At 32.9% G+C, this 17,674-nt stretch overlaps 1 protein-coding gene across 1 annotated transcript; it reads left to right on the top strand.

Moving 5' to 3' along the window:
- The first annotated feature begins 6,788 nt into the window (after positions 1 to 6,788).
- LOC146745966 (galactosylceramide sulfotransferase-like) lies at positions 6,789 to 15,761 on the top strand. The gene is made up of 3 exons (XM_085499657.1): positions 6,789 to 6,822; positions 12,900 to 13,085; positions 13,379 to 15,761. The coding sequence occupies exons 2-3, from the start codon at positions 12,952 to 12,954 to the stop codon at positions 13,773 to 13,775; spliced, it is 531 nt and encodes a 176-aa protein (XP_085355783.1). The 5' UTR covers positions 6,789 to 6,822; positions 12,900 to 12,951; the 3' UTR covers positions 13,776 to 15,761.
- Positions 15,762 to 17,674: the final 1,913 nt, after the last annotated feature.

The following is a 17,674-nucleotide window of genomic DNA, read 5'->3' on the forward strand; positions in this document are numbered from 1 at the left end:
CCACTGGCTAATAAACGATCTTTTGGTTACACACAATTAATGAATAAGTCTATCTATAATTACATATATATGTAGTCTATATTACCTGAATAAATTAGATTTGTACTTTCACTATATACAGACACATTAAAACTCATAGAAATGTTACATAGTAATTACAAGTTAATAAGTTCAATAAAGTAACCAATGTGCATAGTGCATGTGTAGACCAGTTACAATTGTTGTGAGGGAGGAAGGGACGGATGGAGTAGGGAAGACATTGCAGGTTAGATTGTCACTTAAGCCGTTGTTGTAACACGATACACTCCTATACTTATTTCAATGTATATGCACCAATCTTACAAAACAGCCCATACTACTTATTGTTGAGTGAGGGCGCTATTTACTACTTAAAATGATCTTTTGAAGAAATTAAACAGATTTATATATTTTACCATTATCCCAAAAATTTGCTTGATAGCCCACACAAGAGACTTAAACATGCATTAGCCAATACAATCTGTTGGTTAATTGTATAAACTGCTTTGCCAAAATCAATAATAATACCAGGTGTATGTTTAACAAAACTATCGTTTATATAAGCCGAGTTACAAATTTTTCATCACCTTGACACAATCTTTGAAACTTATCTGGTCAAGTCAATGTAAAAGTACATAGGGCTGACAATATTAATGCTGTCAAGTTGAGAATAACACAATTCGTTGTAGATTTCTTTTGTTTTTATCAAGCCATTTCCCCCATTTGATGTGAGTTTGGGGATAAGTATATTTATAATTGCTGATAGGTGCTGAATAATTGACTCGAACAACTTGTATACGTGCAACAATATTTTGTCACCACTGTCAAGAGTCTGATGTCTATCTCCTGTAAGTCTTGTTCTTGCACTAAGCAAGCTTCTTATGAATATAATTCAAAGTGCATCCATTGAAACGTCCATGAGTTCATGTCTGCATATAAACAAGTCGAAGCTAAAAAAACGGGTATTTCCCTCTTGCAAGTATTTAGAAACAAGAGTCACCACCCTAATAATCACTTGTGGCGATATTATCTAGTTTGATTATCAGGATTGTAGAAAACTAATCTGAATATCAAAGGCGTCGAGGACAAGGACCCTGGTTGCTAGGATTCACTTAATTCATAGATGACCTTTTTCATGACTTGTCTTTGTATTACATTCCATGGTACTCAGTTGTTGAATGACTAAGTCCATGTGTGCAATAACTGATGTCTAACATAGAGTATAACAATGACATGCTTCATACGTACTATTCGGGTTGCTTTTAAAGATTATATAATTACTATCGCTAGTTTAGTAAAATGATTTTCCATGAAAAGAAATTTCGATATAAAAGTTGAAAATAAAAAAAAATGAAAGATTTTAGACAGTTGGTTTATGTGTTATGTGTTTTATCTAATTTTTAGAGGGATTTAGTTTTAGTATGTTCCGAAAAAGAAATGTACAAAACGCTTTTGTTTTCACGCATAAAATACGTGACGATTTAAATTTTTTGAGTAATTATGATGTAAATGTTCTGCACAATTTGGTTATTTTTCGCTGTCTGGGCTCGAAGGATCGAGTCCCTGGTGGTATTGAATTTATTTTTTTATTACCGGCGTAGGAGTGGAGAAGTAGTGAAGATGAATGAAGTCATAATACAATTAGATTTATTGTGTCAATATAACAATAATTTCTATTATTCAGGTTTCTAGATTACTTATATTTAATACTTGCTTAGAAACAAACTCCTCTGACGTGTACATACATACTATGGTGTCATACGAAAACACGCAATTGATTTTGAGCAGGACATCGCATGACCAGGTTGCCTTGGTTGTCACTCTTGTTCATTCATAAGTTGCCTTTGTGTTAAGCCTCTGTGTCGAAATATATTCTACTGCCAGTTTTAGATAAATAACATTTCAGCAAACCCAACACTGTTATTTATTTGCACTATGACATGTAGAAGTTCTGTTTTACAGGTACACAATTCACCCGTTCAAAGTCACAGTGTATTGCAACTATCGATGGGGGCGGTGGATTGACACATATCTTCCCGACTGAGGGCAGTATTGCATTAGCTAACTAAATGCGTGATAGATGTATTATTTCGTGTACAAATATTTCAAGTGTGATCCCGATAGAAGTAAACACGGAAACAATATTGGAATACAAACTGAATAAGAAGAAAGCCTATGTCGATAGAGCACTCAAATTTATCCGTAATTGAATTATTCACTAGAGTGATGGTGCTGTTTCGGGTTCTTTGTTGAACCCATCATCAGTCGGAACAGTACTTTACCGAATCGTTCGATTTATTTAGCTTTCAGAATGTTCGACGTTACTGAGTAATGAGTGAGTGAGTAACTGATCATTCCGAATTAAGTCCCAGGTTTTTAATAGGGCTCTTTTGAGCTTATACTTTTGTATATAAGGGTTGAACGTAGTTGTGAATATTGTTCGACCTTCATTATTAGACATTGATTCACGTAAATGTGCGATACGATTGTCATGTTCATTAATTTCGATATCGTTATCTGTGTAATTTCTCACGCAATTTTTCAATAAATAGATTACGTTTAAGCAAGAAATCGTTTAGATTATTACATAATCGAGCATACCGAATGGTTTCGCCTTTAATAAATCCTGATGTAGGCTGACGGGAATTACGTTTCAAATATTGAAACGTTTTCATTGTCAATTGGTGTACGTTTTCACGTCTAATATATTCAAAGTGTGGAAGAGTTGTCTTTTATATAGGTCAAGGCACGTGACTTGCGTCATGGATTATTCAAATGTGAGCCGACATTTGTTATGAAACATATTGGCTTCCTGAACAAATTTGTGTAATTCAGTAATTCAGGTGATTCCATGCTAACTCCGCACGTTTGGGTATAATATCCATTAATAAACTCGAATGTGTTTTTTTCAGAATGATTTCAAGAAATTTAATTACACATTCCAAAGGTAGTGGTTTCACTGTGATTTTAATTCGATTGCATTGCATTAGCGGTTGCTCGGATCGCTTCTTTGAGAACAGTATTAATATACATTGATACGACATCCATAGTTACAAGAACGGTATTATCAGATACTTGTATATTTTGTTAATAACATCAGTAGCATTTTTTGATGTAGGTATGTTGCCTTTTAACGACTGGAATTAAAAGTGGTCAATCAATTCAGATATTTTCTCAGTCGAACCAGAGCAACCATTGATAATTGATATACTGACGAATATACTGCCCCCTTGTGGTGGTTGTTGTACTATAGGCAATTAATACCACCGGGGCGTTCTAACTTTGTAGTTAAATGGGTCTGTATATTTATACGTGTCGTAATCGATTAATTCCAGATTGTACATTTATGTAAGGAGCTCATGGACCAAATGAGTTGTAACTATAGTATCGTTACAACTAATTTTAGTATAGTATTGCTCGTTTAGTTGACGAAGGCTTATTTATATAGTCAGTTGTATTCATGATTGCAATGCCACGAGCTTTGTCGAATGGTTTTATTACAATTGTATTATCATGGTGTAGTCTATTTATTGCTGCTCTTTTGGCAGAATTTATATTTTGTTTGGGTTATTGGTAATTTTGGATATCTCAACTTTGGTTGCCTCAAGGTAATTCTCGAGGCTACTGTTATGTGAGTCTGGTGGGTTCCATGTTGATTTTATTTTGAAAGGATGTTGTTGAGATTGTTTTTTGAGCATTAAATATTCTCTAAGATAGCATATACATATATAGATAGATGAAATCACTCTGAAAAAAAAAACACATTCAAGTTTAATAATGAATATTGTACTTATGTTGAGTTAGCATGGCATCACCATCTTCAGCTGAGATTGCTGGAATTACATTCCACCTACTAGAAAATTGAATTGTACTACTTGGTGCGCGATATATTAAAACTTGGTATTGTTTTCGGGATGACATATTCATGGTATTCAAAGTATGGTATCTGATTTACACACATTTGTTCATAAAAGCTGACATTTGAATAATCAATCACACATATCACGTACCTTGACCTTGACCTATATAAAGTACAATGCTTCCATGATCTGAATATATTTGACGTGACAGGGCACACCAAGTCAACGGTAACGCTTCAATATTTGAAACGCAATTCCTGTCACTCTACATCAGTATTCAAAGGATGTATTAAGGCGAAACCATTCGGTATGCTCAAACATGTAGTAATGTAAACGATGTCTTACATAAATGTAATCTATTTATTAATGAATTGCGTGAAAGAGATTACATAGATAACGATATCGAAATATACTCTTCAATCAATGAACATGACAATCGTATCTCACATTTGCGTGAATCAATGCCTAATGATAAAGGACAAACAATATTCGCAACTACATTCAACCCTTATATACAAGGGTCTAAGCTAAAAAGAGCCCTATTAAAAACTGGGACTTAATTTGGAATGATCAGTTACTCAGTAACATTTTTTTTTCAATTCCTACCCTTATTGCATATCGTCGAAATACTAACTTGAAAGATAAACTTACAAGTTCTACTCTACGTACTGACAAACTCGTGAAAAACGACACGTCGAACGACGATGCATTACTTTCCATTTTAAGGTAGAGATGCAGGTTTGTATGCACTTGTGAGTGAAATATTTTATTTTCGCTTTTTATTATCCAAACAGTTTTGGCTATAGACTGTAGAATTGTAGAATTGTGAATAGTGGAACATACTAAAAAAAACGATTTTAAATTATAGATAGCAGGTGCAAACATTTATCTCTTTTGAATGCTTATCAAGATTTAGCAAGGCTGTACATAAATAATAAAAAAGAAACATGGTGACAAAACGAAATGACGGGATCTCCATATTATGCACTATATTCAACTTTTAACAAAACGATAATACATTAAAATTTGGAAATGTTACAGCCATTTTAATTATGAGCATTAGCAAACTTTTCACTGAGTGAATTGTTATGCAAATTAGCAATTATCTCAGCTTCTTTTTAGTGCACATCCCAGAACTTTAAAAAAAATAGCCTCTAGACGCTTTGACCTTATGTTTTGAAATTTTCACAAGTGATTGACAATGTGTTTATCTTCAAAACGCCGTCGGGCATAGGGTTTGGTTGAACAGTGTTACAAGAATCTATCAGACAACGAGGCTGGGTGTTAATTTATGCATAAACTTGAAGTAGTGATATTTGAACTGCTGCCTTGCAAAATTGACAACTGGTAGACACTTTTAGAAGCACGATTTAGAAGCTAAATTTTTTTAAATCACTTTTGACCAAAAAAACACATTTTTTGTGCATATTTCAAACTACAGTGTTCATAAAAAAATAAAATTTTAAAAATTCATACAATAAGCTTTCCAAAAATATATAGTTTTGTGGACAAGGGAGGTCATCTTGGTTTTCTAATTAACTAAATAAAATACCAGTGAGGTAAACTGCATCTCTACCTTAATGATGATGCGAGATGGAAGTATGTTTTAGTGTAGCATTTGAGCATGCTAGTCTACTAAATCAGGAATAAAATAGTTTTCAAATCTATGTGGTGTGTAATTCTATGTACTTAGTTGTTTGTTTCCTTTCCTTTATATATGGACTATGTTTGATATAATAATAAAAATGAAATGTTGGAGGCTAGAGGGCGCTAAATGTGCGTGTTTATTGCCATCTATATAGCTTATTTCAACTCTTCAGGGCGTTGCAGTGTGCCGCATAATTATGTATATTAAGGTCACTAATTAAAAATACCGTCAGAATATTAATTATTCACTAGCTTCAAAATTTTATATTCTTAAGTCAAAGCCGCGAAATGAGCATGTAAAATAACAATAGAACTCACCGTTTCATTTGAAAATCCTTGAATATAAAATATTCAAATAGTGTGAATATTTGCTGTGAACATTAATTATTTCCCAGTGCATAGTTTGACAGTACCATTCACATTCACGTACATTTTACATACAATAATTTTCTGTGCTGTTGATGGTATAACCTGAACTTGTTCATTTCTTTTTGTCTGAATTTTCATGCTACCACCATTCATACGACTGAATTTATAAGTTTATATGTAGACTGTGTGTTTTAAAATTCATGATTTCACCATAAATATATGTATTTGGAAAGTGTTAAACAGCATAAAAACAAAGTTGTTGATCACGGTGTGTCAATATAATCTGTTTACACTCATTTAAATACGAATACATAGAATGAGGAAACAGACCTCAGTGCTGACCCTAAGATAAGCTAGCATAATTTATGCTTTCACCGGAACCTAGCCAAGCATTACCATCGTTTTGACATCGTGGTAAAGCAGGCAGTGACAAGAATTATAATGTCCCCACTCAATGGCTGAAAATATGCAAATATAACACAGTCTGCTTTCACGTAGTCGAAGGGCTATTTTTCAACACAGAACTTCAGTCAAGGGAGTGGCGTTTGAACGTAGGGTCCAAATTGATATGGAGTAAAACACAGAATTGGAAGAGCTGTCCATGAATTTACCAAGCACACAAGAGCTCACAAACACCAACGAAATATTTGTTGTTGTACTTAACAAAAGGGTTTGGCACTAAAAACAATGGAACGTTTATAGGCTTGACGTTGGATTTAGATCGTGTTATAATACAAATCCCCTAGTAAGAGTTGTAAGCACAACTTTTCATATGGTGCCGCACTGTAACAACTTTAGCAACGTATGACCTTTTATTACTCCAAAGGCAGACATTACATCATCACTCTGAATATTCATTAACATTTTCTTTTCACAATATATTTAACTGAAGAAAGTTGGGGATAAAAAGGCACTTGGTTATCTTGTGGTATGTATTGTGTCTATCTAATATAGTAACAGTATGATGACTAAAGTCTCAGTACTAACTAGTATGATTGGGGGGTGGTGGTCACGACTTGTATAATTATTACTGCCTCTCCCCTACGATAGCATTAAGAAAATATGAACTGTTGAGTCGACTGTGACCTGGTAGTAATTTATTTGGAATGTCAATTGCCATTGCTTTTACTTTACAAATTCGGTAACCACATTAGTCCTTCAACAATGGCAAATCATATGAAAGTAGGAGATCCAACAATCTTGCAAACTAATTTCAAAACACACAAATTCCTGGGATTTAGAAAACAAATAAGTAAAAAGCAAAAGGAAGGTTTTAATCGTATTTTACTCATCTACTATTAAAAGAGCGTGACACTTGAAATGATCACTTGAATAGAGACAAGCGCAAACTATACTGGGGTAACATGATTTAACTCCCAAAGGTCAAACCTAGTCGTATATATCATTGATTGTTCAATGGGATAAAACATGACCAGCTCACACTAATGTTTCTGAATCTGTGTATTAAGTTCAAAATAAAATATTATCGAGGTCTTTTCTTTTAACTTGATTCCCCATCAAGCCATAATTGTGACGCTCAAATCAAGATCTAACTGAACTAACAGTTAACATTGGTATAGCTAAGTAAGTTACATTAAGTCATCTAATAAAATGTATATCAGTTCATTGTATTTCAATAAGTGTGATCGACACAAAAAAAGAAAACAACAGTAACAAACGCAATAAACCACAAATGTCACTATTATAGCCGTGTTTTTTTTTTTTTTTTTTTTTTTTTTTGTTTTGTTTTTTATAATTAACATGTTTTTTTTTTTCATTACAAAATTCATATACAACTCCCAAAAAATAAATAAAAATAAAATAAAAGTGAATGAGTACCAAGGATGTTAATACAATAATGTACTCTTATTAAACAAACTCTGACTGTTTTTAGAATTATTATATTTACAAAATACAAAATAAATGTCTTAGAACGATTTACAACCAAACTTGGGGAACTAAAACTTGCAATATTATACAGTTCAGATATGCTACTAGAGTTACTCTACATTTTCATGTATTACTCCATAATCTCTGCCAATTTAACCCATTTTTAATTAAAAATTAACTTACTATTCCTGACAAAATATTATTCCAATTCCAAACAAAATTTAAGATACCCACAAAAACCAGGGAAAAGAGGCAATTCATTTTTTTGCTTATATTGGTATATATAGGTAGTGTGTACATGATAAATCTGATCGATACTTATGGCACTTGCATTGTTTTCCAAAATTCCCAATATTGCCAATTTTATAGATGAATCAGGATTGGGGATATTTCATAGTCTAAATCTATAGCAAATATGTCTCTGTATTAAAATATTAATTTCTCCCCACAGGTTTTGTGCATATTAACAAAACTAAAAATAATGTTCCATGCTTTCAATATCTGAACTGCACCAGTTACATAGTGACGACTAATCCTCTTACATGTTGCCAATTACCTGTAGCAATAAAACTATGAAGCACCTTAAATTGAAAAATGTCAATTTTATATAATTGTTGTATTTTTTACTAATTTTTTCCAGTCAGCATCAAGGATATTGAATTCACATTTATTTTGTTCCATGGAGAGAAGGGAACCATTCTCATCTAGAATATCATTCAATATCCTGGTACCTCTTTTATTCCACGTCTTGTAATATATGCTCTTGTAACCAATTCGTAAATTATCATTAAATCACATGAGTTGTTGCATGTAAAACACTGTAGTATTTATGTATAGTGAAATATACTTTAGCCATGATGAGATAACATCATTCCAAAAATAGTTCACTAATGCCATTCTTGCAGTCAAAAACTGTTGTGTACCAATCCAGAAATGATTCTTAAAATTATTTCTAGTATTAATGCTAAATAGGATTTAATGAGGAAGGTTAGGAAGAACTGATAATAGATAATTTAAATTTCATAAAACAAAGCTTTTAGTAATAAGAATTTTTCCTACTACTGTGAGGCCCCTCATTTTCCACATTTGTATTTGTATTTGTATTTATTTATTTACAACAGAAAAAGAAAATATACATAACACAATTAATTTTTCCTTTTTACCACTGCAAAGGATTCTGGTGTGGGTCATGGAAATAGCTCATTTGAGCTAGTCGAGTCCTAGACCCGGAATAAAAAATAATACTGTACTGACGTGCGGATTATCATAAATTTATCATATACATATATTTTTATCGTGAAGTGGCGCAACATTATAGTTCCATTACTAAATATCAAAATAAAATAAATAAGTCATTGAAATTGCTGAGTGAATATAAACATTATTTTGTCGCACAATAAACAAATCACTAAATTTAATAAATCATTTTCTACAAAATAAACTAATCACTAAACTGCAAAATCAAGCAAACAATCAGTCTGTCAATGAAACAAATATCAAAAGGTAATCATATATATGTATATGTGATTTTTATGCTCTATCCTGATATGGTGAATAATCATAATTCAATTGAATAAATAAGTCACTTAATTGCAAAATAAATAAATTAATATTTTTCTAATCGCAAAACAATCAATCACATTGTACAAACTACCAGTCAATTAGTCGGCTTGTCAATCAGTTAATCAGTCAGTCTGTAGTGAGTTGTCAACCAATAGTCGTATAATTAATCTGAATATTCAGATATAAGTTCAGCTTTCAGACTATTTTTAAAAAAATATCTACTAATATTGGCATTTTGTAGTTCTGGTCTTAGTGAATTCAAATGCTTAATTGATGCAAACTTTATGTTATGCTGGGTTATAGAAAGTTTTGTTTTTGGTATAGAGAGGCTGCCACTTCTATTTATTTTAGTGGGATAATTATGAGAAGGAGTGTTGATGTAGGTATCAGGACAGCGTGCGAAACGATTTTTATTTAAATCGAAAATATATAGACAAGAGTGGAATTTACATAGTTTGTGAATGTCCAGAATTTGAAGAGAACGGAACAGTGTTGCAGAATGCGAGTTCCATTTTGAAAAAGTGATAAGCCGCACAAGTCTTTTCTGGAGTCGTAGAATCGGTTCAAGAAGGGTAGGATAAGCGTTTCCCCATATTTCAACACAGTACGTTAAATGTGGAAGAATCAGGGTATTATATAATAGAATAAGAATATACTTTGGGACATAATGTCGAATTTGTGAGATTATACCAATATTAGAGCTAAGTATGTTAGTGACTTTGTTAATATGAGATTTCCAGTTCAAAGACGAATTTATATTGACACCCAAGTAAGATACTGATGTTACGCCCTCTAACGGTACATTATCAATTTCTAGGGATCCATTAATATGAACTTGTTTTTGTGGAGTTTTAATTACCATATAATTTGTTTTGTTGGCATTAATTGTTAGTTTGTTAGCTTTACACCAGTCAACGACTTTTTTAAATTCTGTATTAATAGTATTAAGATTAATTTGGTTAGATTTATGTGAGTTGAATAGGTTAGTGTCATCTGCAAATAAACGAAAATCAAAGGCATTGGTACTGGAGTTAATATCATTAATATAGAGAAGAAATAATAGAGGGCCGAGTATTGAACCCTGGGGAATTCCACATTTAACTTGGTTTGGGGGTGATACGGTACCATTGACATCCACTGTCTGGAGACGATTTTCTAGATAACTGTGAAACCATTTAAGTGGCAGGCTCCGAATCCCATAATGCTCTAATTTTTGTAATAAAATGTGGTGGTCAATTGTATCGAATGCTTTCTTTAAATCTATAAATATACCAAATGTGATGTAACCTGCGTCCATTTTATCTGTGATGTCAGTAATTAGATCTACAAGTGCAAGTTTGGTATTGTAATGTTTGCGAAAACCATATTGAGTCGGCAAAAGAATATTAAATTTATCAAGGAACGCTAAAAGTTGGGATTTAACAACAGATTCAATAATTTTGCTTAGAATTGGCAATATGGAAATGGGTCTGTAGTTGCTTATTTCTAAAGGTGAACCTTTTTTATATATGGGGGTAATTTTAGCGATTTTTAGTAGATCTGGGAAAATACCTGTAGTAATGGATAGGTTGATGATATGGGCTAGGGTAAGTAGTAAGTATTACTTTAACTTCTTCTAGAATTGGAGAAATGTTCAGGTCGAACATGTCGGATATGTCAGTAGAACAGATTATCCCTAAAATATTAAATGTCCCACTGATCCAGTTATTTTCCACTTTTTCACACAAGATTTTGGGGGAATCTTTCATCGTGCCCAGCCATATCGCACTCGTCTTGCTATAATTTGGTATTAACCCTGAGCATTGATATAACAAGTCTAGGATGTTACATGTTGCATTCAAGGTGCCTTCTGTTTCATCAAGTAAAAATAAAGTATTATCTGCGTATTACAAATTACGAATTCCTGGCCATCAATATTGATCCCTTTTATATTTGTTTCATTTTTCACAGCAGTAGCTAATACCTCGACACACAAAAGAATAAATAGATACATAGATATGGAGATATTGGATCCCCCTGGCGGACCCCCATACTGAGCTTGAACCACCTTGAAGAAAAACCATTGTTTAGTACATAACTGCAACTATTCTTGTAACAAGTTTTAATCCAATTTTTTACACCTTCCCCACGATGGATAACAATCTGTTATCCTTTTCCTTTCTCGGGATAGTAATTATAAGACCTTGTTTCTGCAAAATTAGATATTTCCCCTTAAATATAAGTGTATATACCCGTATAAGGATTGGGGAATTTATTCAAAAAACATTTTATAGAATTCACAGGGTAAGCCATCCGTTCCTGGTGACTTACCATTATCAAAGTTTTTTCAATATTTTGGCACACTCGTTGAGCCGAATGGAACCATCTAACAGTGTTTTATTTTGATCTGTTAGCATGGGCAGGGGGAGTTTCGCCAAAGCGTCAAACGATACGTCCGAGGCAGTTTGTGCAGTAAATATTCAAATAAAAATTACCATGTTCTTCCAATATATCTTTTTTTTTGTCCATCAACCACAATATTTGGTAATAACTTAGAATTGTAATTTCGCTTCTCCAAACCAAAAACAATTTTGCTGCTTTTTTCACCATCTTCAATCCACTGAATTGTTGGCCCTTAGATTAGTCCCCTTAATTGTATATGCTCTAATATTCTCCATTATTTCAAGTACTAGTACATCTGTTCATATGATTGGATAATGCCTTTATTTCCTCCTCCAGTCCTTTTCCCTGCAATCCCTTTCTCTTGTTTAAAAGCTGTGTGAGAAATATACTTAGAACTGATCCAAATCTCAATGTCACTAATAATGTTCTACTTCAGCGGTTGATCTGTTTTCCAACAAGAACCATTCAATTATTTCTTTTATATCACTTTCATATTTCCATCTTCATGAAACCATGCTATAGTTGCTGGATACTTCCAAAACACACGCTTCCCACTTGCACGGAGCCCGTTAAATCTCGGTAATTTCAGTCTTCTTTCTTCCATCCAAGAATTCGTCATTAAAATCCTGTTCAATAAATATGAAATGCCTTGCCGCGTTACTAAGTATACAGTCCTTTTCTGAGTTGCGGAGAAATAACATGTGTATAGGTCTTGGGCGACGCGTCATTGTCCACGATTTTATAGGAGTACGGTGTGCACTCCCAATAGTTACGTTCTAACCTGTGTTATCACGAATACACGTTTTCACAAATTCTGTGCAATAACCACCATCTCCTTTGCCCTCAGTACCTTCCGGTATATTATACATTACCAAGTTATTTCTTCGAGTTCTGTTAAACAAATTAGCACACTTTTTTAACGCGTTAAATCCTTCTACACTCACCATCTGTTTTGACTTTTCAATAATAGCCGTCCGACTTTGTAATTTACTTATTGCGCCATTCATACTCATACATTTTCTTCCTTTAATATTCTTACTTCATTTACCTATACATCGACATTACATAAACTAGATTCAATTCTATCTAGTCTTTGCCACATGTCGTGTTTTTAGTATGTTTGCGTATACATTTTTTTAGTATATTAAGAAACTTTTTTTTTCTCAACAGGTTGCATGTTGATACATATTTTATAATTTCGGGGACGATTATAAACCTCATTATGGTACATATTTCTATTCCGAAACTGTTTTGCATTTTGCTGATTTGTGGTTGCGTAGCTACCGTGGTTATATATTCGTATTCATCGATTGATACCTTACAGCTCTCGCGAATGTATTCACCTTTCAACAATCGGTGAGGAATTTAATATTTTGATGATTTGTTTTCTTTGTTTTAATTAAGAATGGTAACTTACTGTAATCTATGCACAAGTAATGTAAACAGTGTTGCTATTTTGCGTATTATTAATACCTTATCTCGAGACATTATTAAATGCTAATATCGACTATCACGCAACATATCATGAATTCCCTCAATATGTGAAACGATTTTATATTTCTAAGGAATCCAAAGAATGATTGTACAAAAAAGACAATTCTAAGGTAATTTCAACAATTAAGAATACAATTTTATCTATTAAATTGCAGGAGAATAGAAAATACTGATGTCAAACGTGATGAACCATCTCCTTCAGCTGAACAATGTATAAAGCGTTTTTATGAAACACCAAAATGCAATGCCAAGGACAAAATAGTTTATATAAAAACTCACAAAACAGCAAGTACCACCCTTGCCTCTATTCTCGAACGCTATGGTTATACAAGAAATCTAACCATGGCAGTGCCTACAAAATCACATGGATTTCCATATGATATTCTTTTCAATAGACGCATGGTTTGGAATATCGACATTATTAAAAGTTTTGATATGTTTACAAATCACGCAAAGTACAATCGTCCTGAACTGGAAGCATTGATACCAAATGCTACATACATAACAATTTTACGCCATCCAGTTAAGCAGTTCGAATCAGACACTAGATGAGGCCGTAGTAAAACAAAAGATACAATCACTGAACAAAGAGATGGATCTGATATTACTAACCGAATACTTTGATGAATCATTACTCCTATTACGTGATCTTCTGTGCTGGACTGTTGATGATATATTGTACATACCAAATGGAATACGAGGTGAAAATCGACGACAACAAATAACACCGACTGTGAAAGAAAAAATATTGAAGTGGAACAAATCTGATTTAGACCTGTACCAATATTTTGAAAAGATGTTGTTAAAAGATATACAAAAGTACGGTTTGTGTTTCGAACACAATCTTCGTGAATTCCGTAAACTTCAAAACGAAGTATTTGAGAAATGCATTAAAAAGGATGGTCCCAAAAGAGTCCAAGATAAAGTAGCTCGACCTATTCTGAAGGACAATGCAACAACATTCTGCTTAAATCTTTGGAGAGGCGATGTCACATTTACCCGTCTGAACCGGGTGTTACATTAATACAAAACTCAATTCCTATTTCAGATTTCTTGTACATAGAGCTATCAAGTTGGTACATTTGCATAATGTTTTGAGTGTCTAGGCATTAGTGCATTATTGAAATAGAATTGTGAAGAGTATACATTTCTCGCATGTAATACACTTGTTTTGTTACATCAGTTTGTTATGAAGTGGGTAAACAATATAAAGTATCTTAATCGGGACTTAATATGTTTTCTTAAGTGTTTACTAACACAAATCGATCTAAATCCTGGAAAGTATTTGTAATCAGTGACACATTTTTTTAAACATGATTATTTTATATGACACATATTTATATCTATCAAATATACATGGAATGCTCGATCACTTTGTAATTTACACACTAATTATAAAATATAATAAACGAATCACAAAATCAAGTTAAAATTTCATATTTTGATGCATAGAAAGCGACTGACGCGTAAACATATTGAACTCCGTGCAAGCGGAATTTCTACTGTTACTGATCTTGACAACTACATGCTATGCGAATTTGTAAATGCAAGAATATATAACATTTGTTATTGTTATTATAAAATTTTTGAAATACGTTCACACTTTGTCTGCTGATAATAGTAAAGTGTGGGAATTGTTATTTTAAAATTTATAATATATATGCTGTATACAGTTGATAATAATCATTGTTAATATTATCCATGCGTACCATAGCCTGTATACACAAGTGCCCTGTATATAAACACTTTATGAATAATTTTTAGTTTTGAAACATTGTATATATGTTTGCTTTCAGAAGTACAATTTTTTTAGAAAAGTGTTTTAGTTATTCTTATCATGTTTTGTACATGCCGTTTGAATAAACACATTTGATACGTTGACAGTCAGGTGGTTTAGATTGAAATATTGTATTTATTCTGTTTCTGAAGTAATTTAAAATGAAACCATTTAGAAGCATTTATTTAAGTATTTTATTTACTTTCATGCACTTGAAAAAAACATTTAAAGTCCGGTGTTTTAGGCTGAATTTGCACGAATTAAAAAATTATGTTACTTTAGATAAAACTTTCATGTGGCTGTAAGACTGCTCAGTGAATAAATGTTTTTTTTTTGATGATTTAATTTAGTACAGCCAAGAAAGTGAAATGGATGCCACTAATTTTATTAAATAAATGTAGAATAACACACGAAAAATTCACAGCGATTTCGTTTGTTTTTTTCTTTCAAATTTACATTTTTGCATTTTCAGTAGAAAATTATGTTTGTTGTTTTCACATTCAGATAGTGAAATATGTAGAATGCGTGAATTTACCACAACTCGATATGAATGTAATGTTGATATATATTACACTTCCAATCGTTGATAAAGTAGAATAAGTAGTACTCATTTAATTGATCAATTTGATGTCAGAATTAAAACAAAGATATTCGGTTATGTGTATATCGATAGGGGAAGTGGAGATGTTGTATTATTAATGGTCATGACATCTACTGTGACTATTGTTTTGACGTGCAGTAAATTGTAGATGATATGTAAACATTTGTCGTAGTGATATTAATTATTCAAAAAAAAATATTTTCTTATCACAACAAAGCGGTTTATTCATTTTCCATTGATAGAGCACAACATTATATTAGTTTGGATTACCCTCGTTGTGACATATGTCAGAATGTCACAGTGTAAGGCCTGCTTATTGATGTCGAGACATACACAGAACTCACACTGTACAGGGGGTCTTTAACTGCTAGAATTGGGTAGACAGAACAATAGTAATGGAAATGAAATACACATACACCAAAATATCAAGTTTCAGTTCCTGGCTATAATATCTCTCAAAATTATTACAAGAATCAAAGCAGAGAAAAATACAATGATTAACTTCACTAAAATAAGGGTTTGCCAGAAGAAGTTTTCACTGATGTTAACTCACAGTTCCAGGATGTAGAGATGAATGAAAGCCAATTGCTTCTGCAACACAATGACGAAAAAAATACATGAGTCTTGCTTGCAGATGGACGCTGTTATTCTGGAGGGCACCGCTGCATGACAGGAGATCACAGAGCAGTTCATACGAGTCTCACAAAATGATGGTTGAAGCCTGTATAACTTGTCTCATAATATCGCAGCAGCAACACACAGGGTACTCAAAATTGTGGTCCATAACTGTCCTCAATCTAGCCTATTTTTAGAGCATATATGGCTCAGTTTCAGGTGCACCACCTGGGTTTGCACAGAATCCAATCAATCAGGCACTCACATAGGCAAGTCAGTAAATTGTAAACAACCTTTGTTATGGAAATCACAAGCACATCTGGCAGATTCATGAGTTGTAAACAAGTATGACATGTCAATCAACTTGATGACAGTTATCACACGGCAATGCACACTGTTTCTTCCCATGATTCTATGCAAACTTATGTATGCAGGGTTTGAGGTAATATGACAAAAACATAGAATAAAGGATGCTGACAATGTTCCGATTGAGTTATCAGGTTTAATAAGATCGTTAGAAATTGAGCTTGAAGTACTAACACAAAAACAAGTTAACAGGCTTAACAATTGTGCAATTTATAGTCCTCTCAAATACTGAGAAATTTAGCTCTATAATATTAGCTCCAGTATAAAAACAATAATCACTCTTGGCAAATCATATCCTACTATAATTGTGTCCAAACAATCTCTAAATATAATTCAGATTCCTAGCATACATTTTCTACAACTGAACAACTGTATTATATCATAATAAACAGTTTAGCTTAACTAGATAATCTCACCAGTATTGCGATTTGTTTTATGTAAACCTTTACTTAATCAATACAATCCATAGTACATGTTATGGTTTTATTTTAATTGTTTATAGATTCTTATAATGTACACATTTTAATCCAATTTTGAAGCATTTAGAAACATAATTGGGTACTAATATGCATCGTTTTAATTGTTATTCTCTGAGATGCAATTCAGTTGAAAGTTGTTCTTCATAATTACTCATATTACAATAAATAGTCATTTTCTGATTTTGAACTTTTGATCCCATGATGTGCCAGGAAGCATTGTTGACGAGTAATCAGTATAATTTGTATGGGGGTCAGCCAATATATATGAAAAATGCGGACATGTATTATTCGTGCGCAGCAAATTTCATGTTAAACATATCGAACTTGGTGAGACGACCATCCCTTCATTGCAGGTGCCGTACGCGAGCGCCGGTTCGAGTCACGCACGCAGTACGTATTTACTATAATTAGACATAGTCTTTACCTTGCCGTTTATTCGGTGTTATTTGCTTACTTTACTTCCTATGTCGACAGCAACTATGAGTTTAAAAATTATTTCTCAGTACTTAATCACTGTTAATATGCTGTACCATTACTTTCACCATCCTACTACAGCCAGATCTGAAGGCCTTTGCCGCATTCTGGCTATGCTGTGTGGCACGTATCGCGTGGA

This window comes from Saccoglossus kowalevskii, chromosome 5, assembly GCF_978046115.1.
Source record: "Saccoglossus kowalevskii chromosome 5, keSacKowa6.1, whole genome shotgun sequence".
NCBI lineage: Eukaryota > Metazoa > Hemichordata > Enteropneusta > Harrimaniidae > Saccoglossus > Saccoglossus kowalevskii.

Excerpts from the sequence above, each read along its gene's own strand:
- LOC146745966 (XM_085499657.1), top strand. The coding sequence starts at position 12,952 with ATGGTACATATTTCTATTCCGAAACTGTTTTGCATTTTGCTGATTTGT. Across the intron at positions 13,086-13,378 it reads TATTCACCTTTCAACAATCG|GAGAATAGAAAATACTGATG; the intron begins GTGAGGAATTTA and ends ATTAAATTGCAG.